This window comes from Podarcis bocagei (assembly GCF_964188305.1).
Source record: "Podarcis bocagei genome assembly, chromosome: 2".
NCBI classification, from domain to species: domain Eukaryota; kingdom Metazoa; phylum Chordata; class Lepidosauria; order Squamata; family Lacertidae; genus Podarcis; species Podarcis bocagei.
Window position 1 is genome coordinate 39,613,678 of NC_138126.1, and position 24,487 is coordinate 39,638,164.

At 42.5% G+C, this 24,487-nt stretch overlaps 2 protein-coding genes across 18 annotated transcripts in view; one reads left to right on the top strand and one right to left on the bottom strand.

Annotated features, from left to right (window-relative positions):
- The window catches only part of ITPR1 (inositol 1,4,5-trisphosphate receptor type 1), a 209,969-nt gene extending 202,402 nt beyond the window's left edge, over positions 1-7,567 (top strand). For all 7 annotated transcript variants that reach the window (XM_081183918.1, XM_081183917.1, XM_081183920.1 and 4 more), the window contains 2 exons: positions 1,470-1,631; positions 5,730-7,567. In XM_081183918.1, coding sequence (XP_081040044.1) covers positions 1,470-1,631; positions 5,730-5,816 — 249 coding nt within the window. In that variant the 3' untranslated portion in view covers positions 5,817-7,567. The remainder of the gene's footprint in view (positions 1-1,469; positions 1,632-5,729) is intronic.
- Positions 1-24,487, bottom strand: part of LOC308581646 (uncharacterized protein) — a 136,120-nt gene that overhangs the window by 101,340 nt on the left and 10,293 nt on the right. For 8 of the 11 annotated variants that reach the window (XR_014005137.1, XR_014005138.1, XM_081184365.1 and 5 more), the window contains exons 3-4: positions 8,220-8,277; positions 7,569-7,651 (exon numbers count right to left, since the gene is read on the bottom strand). Coding sequence is in view for 7 of the 11 variants with exons in the window: in XM_081184365.1 (XP_081040491.1) it covers positions 7,569-7,651; positions 8,220-8,277 (141 nt within the window). In the remaining 4 variants the exon portion in view is untranslated. Of the gene's footprint in view, positions 1-1,637; positions 3,777-7,568; positions 7,652-8,219; positions 8,278-24,487 lie in introns of those variants that run through there. The other 3 variants (XR_014005135.1, XR_014005136.1, XM_081184363.1) reach the window with 2 other exon arrangements.

Genomic DNA, 24,487 nt, shown 5'->3' on the forward strand with positions numbered 1-24,487 from the left:
CTTCAGCATTAAAGATATGCCTCCAACGTGGGAGGGGAGAGAAATCAAACAGTAGCACTGAATGGCTGTCAGTTCTGGCCTTTAATGAATTGAGAAACTTTTGTCTGCTACGCACCCTTTCTCTTCCCTTTCTGCTCCCACAGTACTTAGGGGGTTTTCTTTTTGCCAGTTTTCCTTCCCTTTTCTTTTGCATCACTAGCTGTATACATCAGTACAGAAGCATGCAATATCACATTTATAGAGTTGATTTACCTGTCAGCAATTAGCTGTGGAACCCCCAAATATGTAGTCAAAACAGGTTCTAGAACTGGGGGTGGGAGGGTTTCAACATTAGATTTTGCATTCACTTATTACTTGCTCCTCTGGATTCTGTCAAGAAGTGTTGGGATGTATGTTGATTTCACTAGGGGTTACTCCTCCACTTCCTCACCTTTGGGAGAAAGTAACAAGACCACCAGGAGATCTTAGGTTCTGTAAGGAACCCATATTCTGTAGGGAAGAACCAGCTTTCTAATGGATTCTGTCCTGCAGAACCAGGGAATTTCAAATACACAAGGAATCTTCCAGTTCAGTTGTTCTTGCCTCATAAGGAAAGTTGCAAGGGAAATCCCAAGACTTACTCCCCAAATCACCTGTAATAGATTTAAAGAGGCCAACTAGTGAGTAAAGTCGCCCCAAATATCTTGTGAAGGCATCTCATTATTTTAACTGAATACTTTGAAAGGATCACAGAACACATTACTATTATGAAAGTTAGCATTGTGAAGCTTTAGCCTTCTCCCATAATTTGGGGAATAAAATTGATTGGTAAACATACTGCTGATTAAAACACATTTTAGGCACAGCCTATCCAGACATATAGAAGTTACATGTGTTTTCTTCCTTTTTACCTACTGTTGACTTTAGTGCTTTTAATATTTTTAATACCTGTTTTTAACTGTTTTTATAGATAATTTAAAATGTTTTATTTTCTATTGTTGTAAACTACATAAAGATTTTTGGAGGGTTTTACAATTAAGTAGTGTTTAAGTTTTCATAAGCCATATAAATGAGTATCTTGTTTTTCAAGTGTGGAGGGATCAAGAAAACATTGTTACTAGATATGTAAATGGAAAAAATTAATGTGGGGAACATGTTACCTGTAATTCAAAAGCAGAGGCTACAACAAACAATCTCTTCTTGAATTGCTACAGTTAAGCATGGAATAACTTCACAGTTATGAGGTGTGAAGGAATTCTAATATTGCATTGTTTTGTGACTTCTGAGCAATAGTCATTAAAATTGTCTGAGATTAATTGGATTTTTTTTTTTTTTACACCAGAAGCACATGAAACGCATTTTTAGTGATACAAAATTGTATTTTAGAACAACCTTTTGGAGTGTTACCCATATTCAAGTGAATTTACAGTGGCCAATATGCAATTGTGCCTTTGCCGGGCATTTATGTCATTGTCATTCCTGAATTTCAGGAGAGAAATCTGGATTGGTTCCCTCGGATGCGTGCCATGTCGCTTGTGAGCAGTGATTCTGAAGGAGAACAGAATGAACTTAGAAACTTGCAAGAGAAGCTTGAATCTACCATGAAGCTGGTGTCCAATCTTTCTAATCAGCTGTCTGAGCTTAAAGAGCAGGTAAGAGACTTCCAGATGATGCAGACAGGGTATGAGTTTACACAAAGCCTCTATGTTTTCACAAATTTTGGAAAACCAGAAATGTCCTGGTCACATTTAATAAGTGTCACTGAATGGAAAACCTGAGGGTGGGGAAACCAACTGTTTGTGTTTTTAATGCAGCCTTCAGTTTACAAAATAATATTGGACTTGGGAGAAAGTATGACAGACTCTCCCCCTGCCTTGATATGACGGGTAATAGGTAATACAGCAAGAAGCTTCAAAATTATTGGTATTCTTTGCTTGTTCTGCAGGGTTGGTGACATTGGTTGCTACGTTAGAAGGCCAAACACACACATATCCTAGGTTACCATTCACCAGGCTTGTTTAAACTGGCCTAGCAAGAGGGGTTATTATTTTTTTCTGTGACGTGTTTCATTGCAGTTTTCTTCCACCGGGATTTTTAATTTGTTCTAGCTTAAAATTAGTCAGAGGGAAATTGACACATGCAAATAAGCATTCTTCTGGTTCTTTATTTCTGGCAATGTGGCAACCCTCATTTCTATTATCGTAGTACATCCCTAATTTACATATAATATGTAAAGATGCTAACATCCTGCTCCTGCGCATGCCCTGTCTATCTGACACTACAAGACTCATTCATTGCTTTTTAAACTTAAAAAAGTTTATGCCTTAATAATCTTTTAAAAACACACACACCATAGGATTAAGGGCTGAGTACAGTGGTACCTCGGGTTACATACGCTTCAGGTTACAGACTCCGCTAACCCAGAAATAGTACCTTGGGTTAAGAACTTTGCTTCAGGATGAGAACAGAAATTGTGCTCCGGTGGCGCGGCAGCAGCAGGAGGCCCCATTAGCTAAAGTCGTGCTTCAGGTTAAGAACAGTTTCAGGTTAAGTACGGACCTCCGGAACGAATTACGTACTTAACCCGAGGTACCACTGTAAAGGCATGGATCTCAGTGCAAATGCACTGTCCTTCTCAGAATTCCTTTGGATACTGCACATCCTTTTGTCTCTTGCTTGTTCCTTATCAACCACAACATGCATTGCTGCACTTTGGATTTGTAGCCAGTATTTTAAAACATGTGACTGAAGTAATCCAGAATGGAATTTGATAGCAAGCTCAATGGGAGGCCCCTCTTCTCCTTCCCCACCTTTTGCTTCAACCTCACCAGCTAAAGCCCTTAATGTTTAAAGCCTTCCACTTTTAACTTGCCCAGCTTTTAAACTTTGCCCTTGTGAAAATGAGAGAGAATGACATTAGCATTCAGAGGGCCTCTGCCCTGCTGAGGAAGAAGGGGAAACCAGGTTTATTAACACGAGAGGACTCTTTGGAATTTCCCCTAAGTGCAATCATTGAGTGTGCTCAGATCAAGTTGCAGCATGTACCAGTTGTGTGACCATACCAATACATCACTTTCTCATTAGGAACAACCCTTTCTAGAAGGAAGAGCTAACTGAGAGGCTGGTTTGAATCAAATAAGAGCAAGCTTCCCTTTCACAGCTGTCACTTCTAATTGGTTTCTAGAGACTAGAGCTGTCATTAATGCCAAAATTCAACAACTCCATTTGAAACACTATTGAACTGCAACAAGTGGTGTAAACATTCCTGGCAAACTATTTAAAAAAAATACCACTGGCAATTTAATGAATACAAAGTTGTTGGTTTGTTACGAATTTTCAGTACACTTTATGCAGGAGTTAATAGGACCTTTACATTTTCTCTCTCTCTAGTAAATGCCTTGGTCTGCTTTTTTATACCACAGTCCACAGCATGTCATTACATCACACGCACACACACAAACACACACAAAATTAGTAGTTTGCAAGCAATATACCAGAGAAGGGTCTAGTTGTACATGTGATTGTACCTCTCCCATATGCTCCCACCGCCTTTGCTACGTAGCTCCAAATTTTCTCCAATGAAAACAGGGATGCCCTATCCAATTATTATTATTATACACTGTCCATCTGACTGGGTTGCCCATCCACTCTTGGCAGCTTCCAACATACATAAAAATATACTAAAACATTAAACATTTAAAATCTTCCCTATACAGGGCTGCCTTCAGATGTCTCCATGGCTTGGGGATTTCATAACGCCATACCCTCCAACATTTTTCCAGTGAAAATAGAGACACCTTAAAGAAAAGCGGGACATTCAGGGATCAAATCAGAAACCGAGATGGCTTCTGTAAATCCAGAACTGTCCTTGGAAAAGAGGAACAATTGGAGGGTCTGTTGCTGTGGCAACATTGCTTGTTCACACACCACATAACTCAAATTTTTTTTTTTGGATTCTCCATAATGCTAAGAATGGACCAAATTTGTACTGACCAAGCACTTTCTGCAGTGACTTGTGGCCTCCACTTACCCCAGCCCTGTACATCTCACAAATGCACTCTGTGAACCTCGTATGAATATGCAAACAACCAGGTTTTAAAGGTGCATACACCCTTCAAAAAAAAAGGTTTTAAAGGTGCATACACCCTTCAAAAGGAAGGCAAGGAACTTAAGTGATATGTTGCAAATGCTAATTGGCAAGCAATATGCTGCAAATAACAAATTATTAAAGGGATCTGGTTTAACAGAAAGTTATCAGGGACTGAAGCACCAAGCTTAAACATTTCTTCCACCATAATGGAAATGGAGCTAATTCATAACAGAATGATATTTCATGAACATTTACATCATGAACATTTGCATGAAGATTATGATTAGGCCCTCATTCCACTAAACTAGCTAATTAAGTGTGCTTTAGTTCTGGTTTTTTTTAGCAGTTAATTTAGTAATCTGCCCATTCTCTATGTAGTATAAAATCTCAATAACAATTATATACATTTTAGTACATGCTTCAAGCATATGCAAATTTAAAAATAATGTAAATACTTATTGTAGTTGGGGTGGGGCTTAAATATTTGTTTAGTAATACAAAGTTCCTTTCAAAAAGGGGGGAAATTGACTTCCAGAGAATGTAACATTCATATTGTAACAGAAACAATCTTTTGAATTGCACTTGCTACTGTGTTTAATTTTATTTTGTTTTAGCCCTTAAATGCCACTTTTTCAGTAGCTGGGCAAAGCACATTGTCTACAGAGGTGTGGATCTTACAATGCAGTCCTATGCATGTCCACTCAGAAATTAGTCCACTGCAATTTACTCCTAGTTGTGTAACATTGCAGCTACCTTAAAATTTATTGTTTGAACCAGCTTGTTGTAAACACTCAGTGTATCTCCTCAGCCTAAAATGTAATTTTCAAATTGCCATTTATATCTTGGGTACATTGCAAATTCATATTCAAATACCTTCCAGCCCAATTTTATGAATCAGTGTACCAGTTCTAGATGCAGGATCAGGTTAACATAGCCTGCCGCTGTGTTAACAAAGGGTGACTTGCCTCCCTTCCATTGGGCTGAACTCTGTTCCCAATCCAGTAGCATTCTGTGTCCCCAAGCTCAAGTTTCTACTCAGGGATATGTGTGGCACACAGCCTAAGAGTGGGTTGCATCAGCAGGCGGGGATAGAATAGAGTCCATTCCTATGTCCTTCTGCAAGATCCTGGAGAATAGCAAATAGCTGTGCCAGCCAAAATGATGGGGCTGTCATTTTGCAGAACTGAACATTCTACCTAGGAAGCTGCTACACACAAAATGTTGCCACATATAAAGCAGGCCCTTCAACGTTGGATTTAATACAGCTACCATGCAAGCATTTATTTGTTTGAACTTCTTATTTGATAGCTTGCCCATGTCACCCAGCTGAGCTCTGTGGGGACTGAGTGGGGATTTTCCTTTGCATTTCCCATGTCCCAACCTCTCCATTCCACCACGTAGCTTGCTTGCTGTCATGAGGAGTCAATGAGCACTTCCTGCTAGACTCCCAAACTTTCTCTCTGGATTTTCCCAGCTGGGTGGGGGTGCGGTAGCTGTTTTTCTCTTAATTGTTTTTGATGCATCAAACAGGATCGTGCTTTTCTGTTGCAAATGGCTTTCAGAATAAACCTTGACCACAATATAACAGCAATAGCTCATTCTGTGGTCTGACGTACAGGAAGTGCTTATGTCTAACCAAGTACATGTTTCAATTTTCCAGATGACAGAGCAGAGGAAGCAAAAACAGCGTATTGGTCTCCTAGGACATCCTGCTTCTATCAATGTGAACCCACAGCAACCAGCATAAATCAGATGGGTGGCTTGTCTGCCCACCCTATTCCCCATTTTCATAACAGGAGTTGAGATTCAACCCTTAAAGCTGTTTCTGTATACCTAGTTCATTGTGTGTAAATAACCTTCTTTTTATACTGTATGTATAGGGCTTCATTGAGAAAGTATGGGCACATTATTGGAAGGGGGGGTTACATTTGTGCCAAAAAAATGCCTTTTATAGGAAGAAGTGAAGGGCACACCTAACTTGCACTTGAAAATGATTATTGATTAAAATAGTACGTGACCTGTATTTTGTATTTAAGACCTTCAGATAGCTGGTATTTATGGGTTTTTTATACAGTTGTGCAATATGAATTATGCAATCACACTATATTTGTTCTTTACTTCTGTGTGTCCTAAAGGGAGTGCACACATCTTTGGTGTCATCTTACATCATTTACTAAATGGCATCAGATGACACAGTTAAGCAAGGCTGCTGAGAAACCGTGTTCCTGGTGAGGTTTTGTCCTCCAGGACATTTTTGTAACACATGGCATTCTGAGAGATTGACACATCATGGCAATGGTGCTTCCTCTTACCACCCCCACCTCCCAACATTCCTCTTTATCTATTTTTGATTTAAATTAAAATGAGCATGAGGTTTTATTCAGAATAGACCAATTGGAATGAATAACCATGACTAAGTTAGGTGCATTATTTTTCAAGCGGTCTGCTTTGAGTAAAACTCTGAATACCACCCAAAGTTCTTAAATGTTACTTTGAGGATTCCAGAACCCACCACAGTGCAAAGCTGCACCTTGGAGGACTGATCCCTAAATCTCAAGAGGTGTGGAAGAGGCTAAAGCATTCATTTATGAAAAAATCTGAAGTATTGAAATGAACCTTTTTCTTTATGGAAAAATTAAAACTAGGAAGATTTGACACTGCTGCAGATCAGTGGAATCTTCTAGATTCCCCCCCCCCCCCCCGTGCGTGCATGTGCCATATTGATTTAGAGGATCCTAGAAGGGTTTGCAGGCTACCACCTCAGTTGAGCATCAGCACTTTGTAACTCAGACAGAAGTACATTTCCCTCATGCATTAAACCAATTAAAATGTTAAATATCCCTTTTGGGACTCCAAGCTGAGCACTGATTTTGTAATACTTGCAAAAGAGCCACTGGTTTGAGATTGTATTTTAGTTTTCATTCCATCTTGGTCACGTTTTTATTGCTCACGACAGCTGAGAAATATGGGAAAAAAACAAACCTGTTGCCTAGTTTTGTACATGGTCATTTTACAGAAGCTAATTCTCTGCTATAAAAAAGTGGAGATGAAGAATGCTTATTAAAGTTTGTAAATGCATAAATATAGATATTTAAATAAAATATATAATAATAATGTATAGTACTTCAGTGTGATAGTCTCATTCTTCTTCAGCACTAATGAAACTATTCTCCATTCAGCTTATGCTGTCATGAACACTGCTTACCTGAAGGGGAAGTAAATGCATTTGCCAATAAAGTACTGTGCTTGAAAACCAAAGGCTGGGGTAGATAATGATTGATCACTTTCTGCTACACCAGCCTTATGCACTGTGTCTAATACTAAAGTCCATTTCCAAGCCAGGCAGCATATCTGGTATTTCTTTAACGTGCAAAGGCTAATGTTTCTATGTGCAAGTGTTTTTAGTCTTAAGGCAGTTGATGCTTCACCAAACCAAAAATAGCTGTGTTCCTCTTCAAACCCATGTTTAATTAAATTAAAAATTTCATGTTAACCTTACCCACTGGTTTCCTTCCGTATTTGAGTTCCTCAGTGTTTGCTTTATATGTTGCTGGATACAAAGGATAAACTAGGGTCCTGGCACTGTGAAAAGTAACAAAAGATAGCCCGTTATTGGAACACATGTTTTAATACTTCTGTTTTTGCGCATTTTCTCTCTTATATACACACACACACACACACACACACACAAACACGCCTTATGCCATACTGGAATTACCAAACAAAACCAAAGCATGCTGATTTATTTATATTAAACAGGTTAAAACTCTTTACACCTCCTGCAAAACTAGTGGCCTTTTGTGTCATTCATTCAACTCTGAACCCTACATTGTGGATTTTAGTTGCAATGCTGGTCACTACTCATAATCATTACATGATGTGAGAATATAAACTCTGAATTTATCACAATTGTTTCTCTTTCCAGTTACATTTGCAATCCTGCCTATAATGAAGGGTTAGAGTTACCATACTGGCTGGGAATGGTATGAGTTGTCATCATCTCAACAACATCAAACATCTGGGGACCCAAGGGTTGGGGAAGGCTGATGTAGAGGAATCTATAAAATTTTCTATGGGTGATTATAGCTAAAACAAAACCTGTTGTTCCAAGCTAGAGATCTTCATGTGTTTGTGTATGCAGATTTTTTACCTGTGTGGACTGCTCAACTGATTTTCATATAGTGTCTCAAGCACAGGCTGATTGGGATCTGTTAAAACAAATGGGAATAATGAGCTTTTTATGAATGTTCAGAACTCTTGCACAACTGAGAACTATGCTCTTTCCAATGGACATCTCTTCATGAGCATTATCATAGAATTTCTCTTACACCAAAACTTGTATATATTTTAAAAATCCTCTTAAGTAATATTCATGGAAAAACAAAATTGTTGTTTGGTGAATAGGAAGAATGCTGCAGGATGTTTTGGATCTCACCAATGACTGTGACTAGACAAGGAGAAATATTTGTAAATGCTTCACAACTGTACAACTGTTGCAACATAATTTTATTCCTGTTTACTCAGAGAAATCCCACTGTGTTTAATAGGTCATCCTCCCGGGTGAGCGTTCTCAGAACTACAGCCTAAATGTGAACCGAGTACTGAAGTTCCCATTATTCCAAAATGGGAAGAATCAGTACATGTAAAATTTTAAGTACCGTAATAAAACATTTACTTCTTTTCAATCCATTATAAGTCAGTTTATAATTAAAAATTAAATCTGTCAAATACTGAATTTGCAAAGAATATATTACTTTATATATTGCAAAGCTTCAACATTTTTCTTTTAAAGGAAAGCAGCTTGGCATTTATAGGTACAGTTATTAAGTCAGATGTTTCAGTTGAGAACTCAGGTATGGGTAATACTGAGAATCCAGTAGTTTTACTTACAGTAAGTTTAAAAAGGAAATTATTTCCCCTGGATTTATTTCCATTGCATAAACAGCTGAACTGCATGTGGTTAAGAACAGCTAGTTAAGCCAACAAATAAAAATATGGTTCCTTTCATCAATGGACTGAAGACATGACGGCACTTGCAACATCAGACTTTGTTTGAATAAATATGCTTACATGTGAAACAAGTTTATACAGAATATAGGTGGTTATTAATAATTATATATGTATCAGCACGTATAAGAATAATAGAACTATAGAATCATCTAGTTCAACCTCCTGCAATGAAGGAATATGCAGCTGTCCCATACAGGGACTAAACTTACAACCTTGGCATTATGGCCACCATGCTTGTATACAGTAGCATATATTGCACTTTCTTCTTTTTTCTTTTTTCACTTTATTTTATACAACTGAAAAAACTTTAAAATACTAATAAAAAAGCCAACATACTGTAATGAATCAACAACCAAAGTTAAAAAAACCACCTGGCAATTGGAGTCAAGGACTTACAACTATCTGAAGTCTGTCACAATATATCCTTCATAAAACAAATTTGGGGATAATTTCTCTATGTTTCATCAGGAGATCATCTTTTTCCCAACCTTTATTCAGGAGACATGAGCCTTATTCTCCCTTTGTTCCAACCTAATCATGCCTTGTGGCAAAGCTATTGTTTGGATTCCTGTGGGCCTAAACAGGGAAAGCACTATATGAAGTCCACTGGTAGAACACATATAGGACCCCACAACTAAATGAAGACTTTTCTTTGCCCTCACTACCCATGGTGAGAAAGGAAAAATCCCACTACACTCTAGATATTTTCCCCATCCTATGCTTTAGTAAAACTACTTCAGTAAAAAAACCAAGCCATTAAGAGGAATTCCCAAGTAGAACCATGTTTGTATTTTGCTTGTGGCTTTTGTTTCCCCACCCCCCACCATGCAGCCTTCTCCTTACATTGTATTTTTTTCCCAAGGCAACTCACAGCTTAGATTACAACTCTTCATCGTGGCCTTTTCATAGATGTTCTAGGGAAAAAATAGTTAAACCTTGTTCTCTCAAAGGGTGTCTTAGCCACCATAAGAACTTTCTGACAGTAAGAGCTGTTCGACAGTGGAATGGACTCCCTCAGGAAGCTGTGGACTCTTCCTTGGAGGTTTTTAAGCAGAGGTTCCTGTATTGCAGGGGGTTGTACTAGATGACTATCAGGATCCTTTACAATTCTATGATCGCAAATCATAAGGAATAACCATGTGACCCCCAGTGCAGAGTAAATCCCTGAGGAAGAGTCGCTTCTACCCACCTACCACTGGTAGTAACTGTGCTCTGATCTCTTTTTCCCTCCTCTCCAACTAATTTCTCTCTTGCCTCTCTAGTGCTTCAGTCAACCATGCATCCCCAGGGAATGTATGGCTGCATGCATTCTGCATACACTTTTGGCTTCTTCCTCTAACCCAGCCTTCCTTACACTGGAGTCCTCCAGATGTTGTTGGATTATATTGCCCATCACTCCTGACTATTGACTATGCTAGATGGGCCTGACAGGAGTTGACGTCTAAAACATCTGGAAGGCACCAGGTTGGGAAAAACTGCTCCAACCTGATTCCTTACCCATCTGTGGGCCTACTTTCAATTGTCATCCTGCATCCTTATTTGGCAATGGTTGCCTTGCTCCTTCTCTGCCTTCCTGACACTCATATGCTGCTGCTTCTCAGGTTTTTCATCTCTTACTCTCTCTAGAGGCTTAACCAAAATATTGCCAGCTGCACTGAATGCTCACCATTTTTGTGCTGTGGCACACCATGGCTCATGATTAAAGGGCCAACTGTGTGTTTCTTGGATGTGTGTGCAGTCATATACATGTAGTGACAAGGACAGGGGGTAACAGAAGGTGCTTATTCTTTGTAGATTTGCTATAGTCTTATATTACACTCCATTTTCTTTCTAAAACAAGATCTGAAACCTGATTATTGGAGGAAACTTTATTTAAAAACCAAAAAAGTTACATCCACTAATCTGATTCATTGGCTAAAAAGGTTATTCAGCTATTACCTGCTGGCTTAATCTAGACTCTAATGACGCTTTGTATTGACCGGTACAGCTTTGATTATTAAGTGTAACATAAATCCTGCTAGATGACAAATATAAACATTTTAAATAAAGAAATCAAAACTAGCAGTAGTTATAATACTAAAACTAAGAAGCCATAACACAGGGCATCTCTGTGTGTGCAGCTGCTGTACAGAAGTTTTGTCTGTTAATAAGCTCCCCACCCCCACCCCGCACACACACACCTTTGCTGTCTTTCTGTATTTTAAGTGCTTGACACTTGCACATGATGATGATAATAATAATAATAATAATAATAATAATAATAATAATAATAATAATAATTAGTACCCCGCCCATCTGGCTGGGTTTCCCCAGCCACTCTGGGCGGCTTCCACAGAAACCAAAAAACACTAAAATATCATACATTAAAAGCTTCCCTGAATAGGGCCGCCTTAAGATGTCTTCTGAATGTCAGGTGGTTGTCCATCACCTTGACATCCGATGGGAGGGCATTCCACAGGGCGGGCGCCACCACCGAAAAGGCCCTCTGCCTGGTTCCCTGTAGCTTCGCTTCTCGCAATGAGGGAACCGCCAGAAGGCCCTCGGCGCTGGACCTCAGTGTCCGGGCAGAACGATGGGGGTGGAGACGCTCCTTCAGGTATACTGGGCCGAAGCCGTTTAGGGCTTTAAAGGTCAACACCAGCACTTTGAATTGTGCTCGGAAACGTACTGGGAGCCAATGTAGGTCTTTCAAGACCGGTGTTATGTGGTCTCGGCGGCCGCCCCCAGTCACCAATCTAGCTGCCGCATTCTGGATTAGCTGTAGTTTCCGAGTCACCTTCAAAGGTAGCCCCACGTAGAGCACATTGCAGTAGTCCAAGCGGGAGATAACTAGAGCATGCACCACTCTGGCCAGACAGTCCGCGGGCAGGTAGGGTCTCAGCCTGCATACCAGGTGGAGTTGGTAGACAGCTGCCCTGGATACAGAATTGACCTGCGCCTCCATGGACAGCTGTGAGTCCAAAATGACTCCCAGGCTACGCACCTGGTCCTTCAGGGGCACAGTTACCCTATTCAGGACCAGGGAGTCCTCCACACCAGCCCGCCCCCTGTCCCCCAAAAACAGTACTTCTGTCTTGTCAGGATTCAACTTCAATCCATTAGCCGCCATCCATCCTCCAACCGCCTCCAGGCACTCACACAGGACCTTCACCGCCTTCACTGGTTCTGATTTGAAAGAAAGGTAGAGGTGGGTATCATCTGCATATTGATGGACACCCAGTCCAAACCCCCTGATGATCTCTCCCAGCGGCTTCATATAGATGTTAAAAAGCATGGGGGAGAGGACGGAACCCTGAGGCACCCCACAAGTGAGGGCCCAAGGGTATGAACACTCATCCCCCACCACCACTTTCTGAACACGGCCCAGGAGGAAGGAGCGAAACCACTGTATAACAGTGCCCCCAGCTCCCAACCCCTCTAGACGGTCCAGAAGGATGTTATGGTCGATTGTATCAAAGGCCGCTGAGAGATCCAGCAGAACTAGGAAACAACTCTCACCTTTGTCCCTAGCTCGCCGGAGATCATCAACCAGTGCGACCAAGGCAGTTTCAGTCCCATGATGAGGCCTGAACCCTGATTGGAAGGGATCCAAATGGTCCGCATCCTCCAGGCGTGCCTGGAGTTGTTCAGCAACCACACGCTCAATCACCTTGCCCAAGAATGGAAGATTTGAGACTGGGCAATAGTTGGCCATACTGGCCGGGTCTAAAGATGGTTTTTTAAGAAGCGGTTTAATGACCGCCTCTTTCAGCGGATCTGGGAATGTTCCCTCACAGAGGGAAGCATTCACCACCCCGCAGAGCCCATCGCCCAGCCCTTCCCGGCTTGCTTTTATTAGCCAGGATGGGCAAGGATCAAGGAGACAGGTGGTTGGTTTCACGCGTCCAAGCAGCCTGTCCACATCCTCGGGGGTAACGGATTGAAATTGATTCCATGCAACTTGACCAGACAGAGCTCCAGCACTCTCCCGCCCCAGCCCTGCTCCCACGGTGGTGTCTACCTCCTTCCGAATATGAGTGATTTTATCTGCAAAAAACTTTGCAAAATCGTTGCAGGAGATCTTGGGGTCTTTACAAGGCCCCGGTGGTAAAGGTGGTTCCGTTAAATTGCGGACCACCTGAAAGAGTCTCCTGCTACTATTTTCTGCAGATGCAATAGAGGCGGTGAAGAAAGTCTTCTTCGCCGTCGCTATCGCCACTTGGTAGGCTCGACGTTGAGCTCTAACCTGTGTCCGGTCAGATTCGGAGTGAGTTTTCTGCCACCGACGCTCTAGCCGTCTCAGCGATTGTTTCATCGCCCTCAGCTCCGAAGAAAACCACGGGGCTGTCCGGGCTCCATGCAATCGGAGAGGGCGCTTCGGAGCCAGACAGTCGATAGCCCTGGTTAACTCCGCATTCCAGCGGGCCACCAGGGAATCAGCTGAAAGGCCATCAACAAAACCTCTGCTATCTCATCTATTTGAAAGTCTGAAACGGTCTGCCTTCTTAGTACATTGAGCTGACTTTTCCCTGTGAAGTGACACCTTGATACAAAGTTTCCACAGTGCCTGACTTTTGTACATTTTAAGAAGAAACAGTATAAACAGTATACTGGGCAACTGTGGCAATTGGAAGCTATAAGACTTTAGTAACATTGACTTTGACTGGATTAATCTCCTTTCTTTCTACATCTTGGATGGTCTCCTTTGTTCATGTATTTGGAAATTTCCTTCTATGGCCATTTTGATTTGCTCCCTCTAGAGGATAAAGTGAAGTCCAGCACGGCCTAAGACAGTGGAATTTTCCAAGGGAGAATAAATCCCGTGGGAATTGACCTTGACATGAGTGGGCCACAAGAAGAGATAACTACAAGAGCCAAGACCAAGCAACAACAACAGCAACAGCTGCAGCTGCAACAAGCAAAGAAAAGAGGTTCGATCTCAGGCGTAACAGCCGGACTAGCTGGAACAACAGGACAGGACAAAGGAGCAGCCGTTTCTATGGAAGCTGTGATCTATAAACAAATTGGTCGAGGAAAATGCCACCACGCGTCAAATTGCCGAAGAGGCCAAAGCCACAGCTGGAGAGACGCAGGAGAAATTAGAGCCACTTGCCAAGAAGGTCTATGAGCATGATGCAACCTTGGCCTTGTGGGAGTTACAGAGGAAAGAGAGAAACTTAAAATTAAGACTGATTCCGGAGAATGAAAGTGACAACCTTGTGGAATATTTGACACGGGAGTTTGCGGATTGCTGGGACCTGGAGGAAGACGATTTCAAAATTACAACTGCCTTTAGACTGGGCAAAAAGCAAGATAGAAAGACACCAAGAGATTGTTTGATCACACTCAGATCTAAGGAGGAAAGAGATAAAATTTTAGGACTACACTTTGGAAAAGCCCTGCAAATTGGAAATTCAGCTGTACAGATCTTTAAAGACATACCAAAATATATCTTGGACTTAAGAAACTTCTACAAGGATTTGGTGCTTTTGTTAAAGAAAAATCAGATCCGCTTCAGGTGGGAATTCCCACAAGGACTGTCATTCGACTACAAGGCAAAGAAAGTGAAAATAAAGACAATTCAAGATAAAGACAAATTTCTGGCAAGATATCAGGAGGACCTACAGAAGGGGACTGTGGACGTACTTGCAGAACAGAGGAGAGCACTGGATATCCTGAATCTCTCGTTTGGACAAAAACCACCACCGTCAGAAGAAGAGCAACAACTTGGAGCTGTTGGAGGAGCCTTAAGAAAATAACAAGATGGCTCTGCAATTCCTTAGTTGGAATTGTAATGGACTGAATGGGCCTTTGAAGAGAAGACAAGTATTTCACATTTTGAACAGAGAACAATTGGATTTGATATGTTTACAAGAAACTCACATAACTAGAGCCCACAGGAGATTACTCACAAATAAAAGGTTAGGACAAGAATTCATTTCATCAGACAAAGTTAAGAAGAGAGGAGTGGTAATATATGTGAAGGAGAAATGGGCTCCAAAAATGATATTCAAAGATGAACAAGGGAGATATCTGGCTGTGGAGATACAAGTACAAGGAGAAAAACTTTTAGTTGTTGGAATTTATGCACCAAATGAAGGCAAATCTGACTTCTTTAAGGGACTTCATGAAACTTTGACGGACTATCTGGATTATAATATGATAATCATGGGAGACATGAATGGCGTGGTCTCCACTAATATGGACAAGGCACAAAGACTAACAGTCACTAAAGAAGGGAGACTCCCTAAGACTTTTTTCGAAATGACAGAAAACATGGACTTGATAGACATTTGGAGAACAAGGAACCCTCTGGAGAGAGAGGGAACCTTCTTCTCCCAAGCAATGATGACCTGGACCAGAATTGACCAAATCTGGGTTACTAGTGGATTGGCTCCAAAGATTAAGAAAGTGGAAATCTGCCCAAAAACTTGCTCCGACCATAACGCCGTGAAGATGGAGATGAAACTCACAATAACCGGTCAATTTAGATGGAGAATGAATGACACCCTCTTTCGAGATAAGGAGATTCTCACGAAGGCCCAAAAGACCTTAAAAGACTATTTTGAAATAAATTTGAGGACTGACGTGGAGAAAAGAGTGATCTGGGACGCAAGTAAAGCTGTTATGAGAGGATTTTTGATCCAACAAAATTCAATAAAGAGGAAAAAACAAAATGAGAAAAAAGAGAAGATCTTGGAAATGATAAAGGAAGGAGAGAGGAAACTAAGAACAAAACCAAAGTCTCAGGACATTTTAAGAGAGATTAAGTTATATCAAACTCAATATATGGAATTGATGAACCAAGAGATTGAATGGAAGATAAAGCAAATGAAACAAAAGACTTTTGAATCAGCAAATAAATGTGGTAAACTTTTGGCATGGCAATTGAAGAAAAGGCAGAAACTAAATACAGTTACAAGCCTAGAGGTCGATGGAAAGAGCATATCTAAACCTAATGAAATTAGAAATTGCTTTTTAAGTTATTTCAAAAAACTTTACACCCAAGGCCCGCAAAATGAAGAAGATATAGACAAATTCCTTGGAAGATATGGATTACAAAATATCTCTCAGCAAAGTAAGATGGACTTGAACCAGAGAATCTCAGAACAAGAGATAGAGGCTGCCATTCAGAATATGCAATTGGGCAAATCTCCGGGACCAGATGGACTGACTTCTAGATACTACAAATCGTTGAAGGAATGGTTGATTCAACCATTAAGAGAAGTTTGTAATGAGATCCTTGAAGGAAAAAGGGCACCTGAATCGTGGAAAGAGGCATATATTTCACTCATACCAAAGTCAGAGACTGAAAAGACCCAACTCAAGAACTACCGCCCGATATCACTCCTCAATGTGGATTACAAAATTTTTGCAGACATTTTGGCAAAAAGATTTAAAAGAGTTTTGATGGAGAAGATTCATAAAGACCAAGCAGGCTTTCTCCCTAAAAGACACCTAGCAGACAATGTAAGGAATGTAATAGACATTTTGGAAAAGCTGGAGGTGAATATAAACACTAAAGCAGTATTGATCTTTGTGGACGCGGAGAAAGCCTTTGATAATATCTCTTGGAGTTTTATGAGGAAGAATCTTCATGGGATGGGGGTAGGCCAGGGTTTTGAGAATGGTATGGCTGCAATATATTCCGAACAAAAAGCTAAGCTGATTGTAAATAATGTTGTGACTGAGGAACTTAAGATAGAAAAAGGAACTCGGCAGGGGTGCCCAATTTCCCCATTACTTTTCATTTCGGTTCTGGAGGTGTTGCTGAATATGATAAGAAATGACCAGCAGGTCAAAGGTGTGCAGGTCGGAGCTAAACATTACAAGTTAAGAGCGTATGCAGATGACCTAGTATTGACTTTGCAAGAGCCAAACACTAGTACGAAAAGGGTTTTAGAAATAATTCAACAATTTGGCCAGGTGGCTGGATTTAAGTTGAATAAGCAAAAAACTAAAGTCTTAGGGAAAAACCTAACAGATATGGAAAAGGAGAAATTTCAGGAGGAAACAGGTTTGACAGTGGTTAAGAAAGTCAAATACCTAGGGGTTTATTTAACACCTAAGAATGTTAATTTGTATAAGGACAATTATGAAAAATGTTGGTCAGAGATTAAAAAAGATCTAGAAATATGGTCAAATCTGAAATTGTCAATGTTAGGCCGAATTGCAGTAATTAAAATGAATGTATTGCCTAGAATGTTATTTTTGTTTCAGACCTTGCAGATTCTTGACAAGATGGAATGTTTTAAGAGGTGGCACAAAGACATTTCGAAATTTGTCTGGCAGGGCAAAAAGCCCCGAATTAAATTCAAAATACTGACTGACGCTAAAGAAAGAGGGGGTTTTGCCCTGCCGGACCTAAAATTGTACTATGAGGCAGCAGCGTTTTGCTGGCTGAAAGAATGGATGCTCCTCGAGAACACGGACATCTTGGATCTGGAAGGCTTCAATAATGCTTTTGGTTGGCATGCATATCTTTGGTATGACAAGGTTAACAGTACCTTTAAAAATCACATTGTTAGAAAAGCATTAATTAATGTTTGGATAAGATACAAAGATTTATTGGAAAATAAAACCCCTAGATGGGTGTCACCAGTGGAGGCTAAAGCAGTGAAGAAACTCAATATGGAGGTCGGATGGCCGAAGTATTGGGAAATTTTAGAACAGGATGGAGACAAGTTTAAACTACAAAGTCAGGAGAAATTGAAGCACAAAGTAGAAAATTGGTTTCAATATCGCCAAATAATGGAATTCTTTAAACAGGATAGGAAAATCGGTTTCCAAGTGGAGAAATCAAAACTAGAGACCGAATTGCTAGAACCCAATACTAAGAATTTATCTAGAATGTATAACTTGCTGTTGAAATGGAACACACAGGATGAAACAGTCAAATCTGCTATGATTAAGTGGGCGCAGGATGTTGGACATAACATTATGTCAGATGACTGGGAATGGTTATGGAACACCGGTATCAAATTTACGGCATGTAATGCCTTAAAGGAAAACATTATGAAAATGGTATACAGGTGGTACATGACCCCAGTCAAGCTGGCAAAAATCTACCATTTGCCCGATAATAAATGTTGGAAATGTAAAGAGACTGAAGGTACTTTTTATCACCTTTGGTGGACATGCCCGAAGATAAAGGCCTTCTGGGAAATGATCTATAATGAAATGAAAAAGGTACTTAAATGTACATTTTCTAAAAAACCAGAGGCCTTTCTCTTGGGCATTGTCGGCCAATTGGTGACAAAGAAAGATAGAAATTTCTTTATGTATGCCACAACAGCAGCAAGAATACTCATCGCAAAGTATTGGAAGACACAAGATTTACCTACTCTGGAAGAATGGCAGATGAAAGTGATGGACTATATGACACTGGCTGAGATGACAGGCAGAATCCGTGACCAACGCAAAGAGATGGTGGAAGAAGAATGGAAAAAATTTAAAAGCTACCTTAAGGACTACTATAAACTCAACGAATGTTAAAATGTTGTGGTTGCTAGAAGTAACAGGGTACAGGGATATAAGGTTAGATAATAAAGGAGGACTAGAATCATAGAATCATAGAATCATAGAATCATAGAATCATAGAGTTGGAAGAGACCACAAGGGCCATCGAGTCCAACCCCCTGCCAAGCAGGAAACACCATCAGAGCACTCCTGACATATGGTTGTCAAGCCTCTGCTTAAAGACCTCCAAAGTAGGAGACTCCACCACACTCCTTGGCAGCAAATTCCACTGTCGAACAGCTCTTACTGTCAGGAAGTTCTTCCTAATGTTTAGGTGGAATCTTCTTTCTTGTAGTTTGGATCCATTGCTCCGTGTCCGCTTCTCTGGAGCAGCAGAAAACAACCTTTCTCCCTCCTCTATGTGACATCCTTTTATATATTTGAACATGGCTATCATATCACCCCTTAACCTCCTCTTCTCCAGGCTAAACATGCCCAGCTCCCTTAGCCGTTCCTCATAAGGCATCGTTTCCAGGCCTTTGACCATTTTGGTTGCCCTCCTCTGGACACGTTCCAGTTTGTCAGTGTCCTTCTTGAATTGTGGTGCCCAGAACTGGACACAGTACTCCAGGTGTGGTCTGACCAGAGCAGAATACAGTGGCACTATTACTTCCCTTGATCTAGATGCTATACTCTTATTGATGCAGCCCAGAATTGCATTGGCTTTTTTAGCTGCCGCGTCACACTGTTGGCTCATGTCAAGTTTGTGGTCAACCAAGATTCCTAGATCCTTTTCACATGTACTGCTCTCAAGCCAGGTGTCACCCATCTTGTATTTGTGCCTCTCATTTTTTTTGCCCAAGTGCAATACTTTACATTTCTCCCTGTTAAAATTCATTTTGTTTGTTTTTGCCCAGTTCTCTAATCTGTCAAGGTCGTTTTGAAGTGTGATCCTGTCCTCTGGGGTGTTAGCCACCCCTCCCAGTTTGGTGTCATCTGCAAATTTGATCAGGATGCCCTTGAGTCCATCATCCAAGTCGTTGATAAAGATGTTAAATAAGACCGGGCCCAAGACAGAACCCTGTGGCACCCCACTAGTCACTCTTCTCCAGGATGAAGAGGAACCATTGATGAGCACCCTTTGGGTTCGGTCATTCAGCCAGTTACAAATCCACTGAGTGGTAGCAGAGTCAAGACCGCATTTTACCAGCTTCTTTACAAGAATATCATGGGGCACCTTGTCAAATGCCTTACTGAAATCAAGATAGGCTATATCCACTGAGTTCCCTTCATCTACCAGGCTTGTAATTCTGTCAAAAAATGAGATCAGGTTAGTCTGACATGACTTATTTTTCAGAAATCCATGCTGACTATTGGTGATCACAGCATTCCTTTCTAGGTGCTCACAGACTGTTTGCTTAATGATCTGCTCCAGAATCTTCCCTGCTATTGATGTCAGACTGACTGGGCGGTAATTATTTGACGACAGAGATTAGAAAGTAACAACTGGGAGTTGCTAGTTCAAATATGGACACTGGGATGCAGAGAGGGGGGGTATGGGGAAGTCCAAGAAAAGAGGTTTATGAAAATATCTTTGAAATTATTTTGTATGTTTGTTTTGTTTTTTGTGTGTTTGTTTTTCTTAAAAATGCTGTAAAACCAATAAAAATTTATTAAAAAAAAAATGAAAGGCCATCAACATGGGATAAAGCATCCCCTACCACTCTCTGGAAACCATTTGGATCCATTAAGTGGCGGGGGCGGACCATCCGAATTGGTCCCACCTCCCTGCAGAGGGGAAGGGTCGCGGAGAAGTCCAGTTGCACCAGGAAGTGATCTGACCATGGCACTTCTTTGGTTTCACTTTTACTTAGTGTCAGATCACCCACGTCACTAGAGGTAAATACCAGGTCTAAGGCATGTCCATGACTATGAGTTGGGCCCAACTTATTCAGGGACAGCCCCATGGAGGCCATGCTTTCCACGAAGTCCCGAGTGGCCCCTTGTAAGGTCGTGTCGGCGTGGATGTTAAAATCCCCTAGGACAACCAAACTAGGTGTCTCCAGGAGAACATCCGCCACGACCTGAAGCAGCTCGGACAGGGAATCCTTGGTGCAGCGGGGAGGTCGGTACACCAGTAAGAATCCTGTACTGCCCCTATTGCCCAACTTCCAGAACATGCACTCAGAAAACTGGGTCTTCCCAGTAGGACGCCTGATGCAAACTAATGACTTCCTAAAAATCACTGCAACCCCCCTCCCCGCCCACATGACCTGGGTTGCTGTGCGTAAGAGAAACCTGGTGGGCAAGCGGCAGCAAGGACAGGCCCATCTGCCTCATTCAACCAGGTCTCTGTCACACAAGCCAGGTCAAATCCTCCATCCACAATCAGGTCGTGGATGGCAGTGGTTTTATTCATCATTGACCTGGCATTACACAGCAACACCTTCAGGTTATGTGGGTTTCCCCTGTTGATTCCAGTATCCATCTGGTCAAGGCCAGACCCGGAGGCAGGGATAGTCTTCAAACAACGACTAAACCTGCCTCCTCGGTAATGACATGGTCTGGTCTTAGCGTAACTCCACCTCCTGCCCATGATCACCGAGATTGGATGTCCCAGTGCTTCCCCCCCTGTGGAACTTGTCCCAGCCATCGTGTTGGCTGGGGCCTCACTCCCAGGCAGCCCTGATCCCGTCCCTTAAAAACAAAACACAAACTATACAGAACCAATAAAACAACAGAAAACAAAAACAGAACAATTATACTAAAATTAATCCCCAACCAAATATCCATTACACCCACCCACCCCCAACAAGAGAAAAAAGGGGGGGGGGAAGAAATACAAATTTAAATTGCCACCGACTGCTTGAGGACATTTTAAAACACATTGGAACAGGGAAGCAATTGCAAAACACTTCCCAGCTTCCCCAAAAGTTTGTTCCAAATAAGGGCCTGGGCCACGCCCCCTGGGCCAGTTGGAGAAGGCCCTGGAAGGGAGCAGGCCCTGCAGTCCTCACCCAGCCGATGGTCCGAGGCTTCCCTGCAGCAGGAGTCCCTTTATAGCTGGGAGAAAGGGCCTGGGCCACACCCCCTGGGCCACTTGGAAAAGGCCCTGGAAGGGAGCAGGCCCTGCAGTCCTCACCCAGCCGATGGTCCGAGGCTTCCCTGCAGCAGGAGTCCCTTTATAGCTGGGAGAAAGGGCCTGGGCCACGCCCTCTGGGCCAGTTGGAAAAGGCCCTGGAAGGGAGCAGGCCCTGCAGTCCTCACCCAGCCGATGGTCCGAGGCTTCCCTGCAGCAGGAGTCCCTTTATAGCTGGGAGAAAGGGCCTGGGCCACGCCCCCTGGGCCAGTTGGAAAAGGCCCTGGAAGGGAGCAGGCCCTGCAGTCCTCACCCAGCCGATGGTCCGAGGCTTCCCTGCAGCAGGAGTCCCTTTATAGCTGGGAGAAAGGGCCTGGGCCACGCCCCCTGGGCCAGTTGGAAAAGGCCCTGGAAGGGAGCAGGCCCTGCAGTCCTCACCCAGCCGATGGTCCGAGGCTTCCCTGCAGCAGGAGTCCCTTTATAGCTGGGAGAAAGGGCCTGGGCCACGCCCCCTGGGCCACTTGGAAAAGGCCCTGGAAGGGAGCAGGCCCTGCAGTCCTCACCCAGCCGATGGTCCGAGGCTTCCCTGCAGCAGGAGTCCCTTTATAGCTGGGAGAAAGGGCCTGGGCCACGCCCCCTGGGCCACTTGGAAAAGGCCCTGGAAGGGAGCAGGCCCTGCAGTCCTCACCCAGCCGATGGTCCGAGGCTTCACTGAAGCAGGAGTCCCTTTATAGCTGGGAGAAAGGGCCTGGGCCACGCCCCCTGGGCCAGTTGGAAAAGGCCCTGGAAGGGAGCAGGCCCTGCAGTCCTCACCCAGCCGATGGTCCGAGGCTTCCCTGCAGCAGGAATCCCTTTATAGCTGGGAGAAAGGGCCTGGGCCACGCCCCCTGGGCCAGTTGGAAAAGGCCCTGGAAGGGAGCAGGCCCTGCAGTCCTCACCCAGCCGATGTATGTCTAAATGACAGATGAGCCCTGTAGACCATCTAAATGACAGATGGGCCCTGTAGACCATCGGACCCCATGTCCGATGCCTGAAATCCAGCACTAGGGCATCCCTTCAGATCTCAGAAGGCGGCGAATCCACCACTCTGCTAGTTAAGTGGGTCCATTGCTGAACTGCTCTTAACATCAAGCAGTTTCTCTTAGTCTCTTTATTATTTCTAAACTTTTTGTTTAATTGTTTTTCCAATTCTTTTATTTTTTTTACAAACAATATTGAGAAGGGGAGAAAACTGAATGAACAAATTCAGTTTGTGTAATCATGCTAATTTTCAGATGAGGCGACGAGCTGCAGAAGAGGCAAACTATTATATCATTGTGTCTCATGTTTATTACAATGTCTCACTTTTCCAGCTGATTAGCACAGAATATGACACAAAGATGTGAGTTGAAAGTCTGTATTCTCACAGCAGGGATTTTAAAAAGGCTGAGTGTGATGGCTCCCTAATTGCAAAAGGGAGCCTTGAATGATACTTTTGTCGGAAAAGTTATAATGTAGTTCCCAGCAACAGTTCAAGTTGTATATAACATGATCAAATTCAAGTGTCATAATTGGATTTTCAAACTGTCCTTTGGGTTTCTGAATAGAGGAACCATATATAGAGTACTTAACATTTTGAAGATATTGCTTTGGATCGTCTCACAGATGCCAACATCACATTTGGAATTCAGTGGCTAAAAACAGTATGTGATCTCTCCTCTGCAGATTGAATGAAGTTAAAATAAATGCATTCTAATGCAACGAATGGCCGCTTACCGTACCTCATTGGTGAGCGGTGGTTGCGGCCCGGTGCAACGCCTCCATTGCTGCTTGGATGCACAGCATGTCCCCCTCAGCCACCATGGAGGCTCATGGGTTCCCGCCAAACCCGCTGATTCAAATGAGCCAATCCGTGGCCACCTTAGTGGGGCGTGGATTGATGAATGGACCTGAGGGAGAATTGCTTCACTCAGGTCCGCTTGGCAACTGCAATTCCCAGCCAATCCTACCCTCCTCATCCAGTCAGGCAAGAGCGTCACCCACCCTTCTCCCTCCCTTCGTTTTAGTTGTTTGCTGTTTTAATCAATTCCTTTTCAGCTTGGAGGGCTTTGCTGTGGTTTTTTGACAGTCATCATATTCAGGGCTGGGAAGGATTCTTCCCTGTTCTGCAGGTTTCACCTTCCCCATAGCAGTAGTCACAACTTTGGCAGTTTAGGCCTTGGGTAGAATCCTATAGTCTTTCATACATTCATCCCTGTGACAGTGATAACAGAGTACCACATTAGAGGGGTCTGGAGGGAAGTCTCTGTCCAAAGAGTCAGCTGTGCAGGGCTAGTGGGCTTAACGCAGCATTTGGGGGCCATCTGCGTAAACCTAAGTTTTGCTATGGATCCACCCCTGAACAGACCCTGTCATGCCTCAGATACACGCCCAATGCCTATGCCAAGGCTTCCTGCAAATTCTAAAAACAATAAGACCTTTCCTACAGACATAGTTAATAGTTCACAAAAGAATGGGTCACATCTCACAAAAAGCTTCTTAATAAAAAATATGGGTGTCTAAACATCCTGACTCTTGGTGCTTAATTCTAGTTGGTAATTTATTCCAGATGGCTGGAAGAATTTAGTGCAACCTGAAGCGTATGTAACCAGAGGTACCACTGTACTCTCTTCATTTCCCCTTATCAGGAACGCAGTTGCCGGGCAGAGATATATGTGGCGAGGCGATCGCTTAGGTGACCACAGCAGTACTACTAGAATTACTGGGGCCAAGTGCACAGTATATGGATTGGGCCCTCTGCTGCACTCACAAAAGAACAAGCTTACATTGCAATTGCATTTATGGCCCCCTTTGCAGGTGGGAGTTAAAGCCCCAAAAGTAAATCAGGGGCCGCACAGAAGTAATAAGGTGTC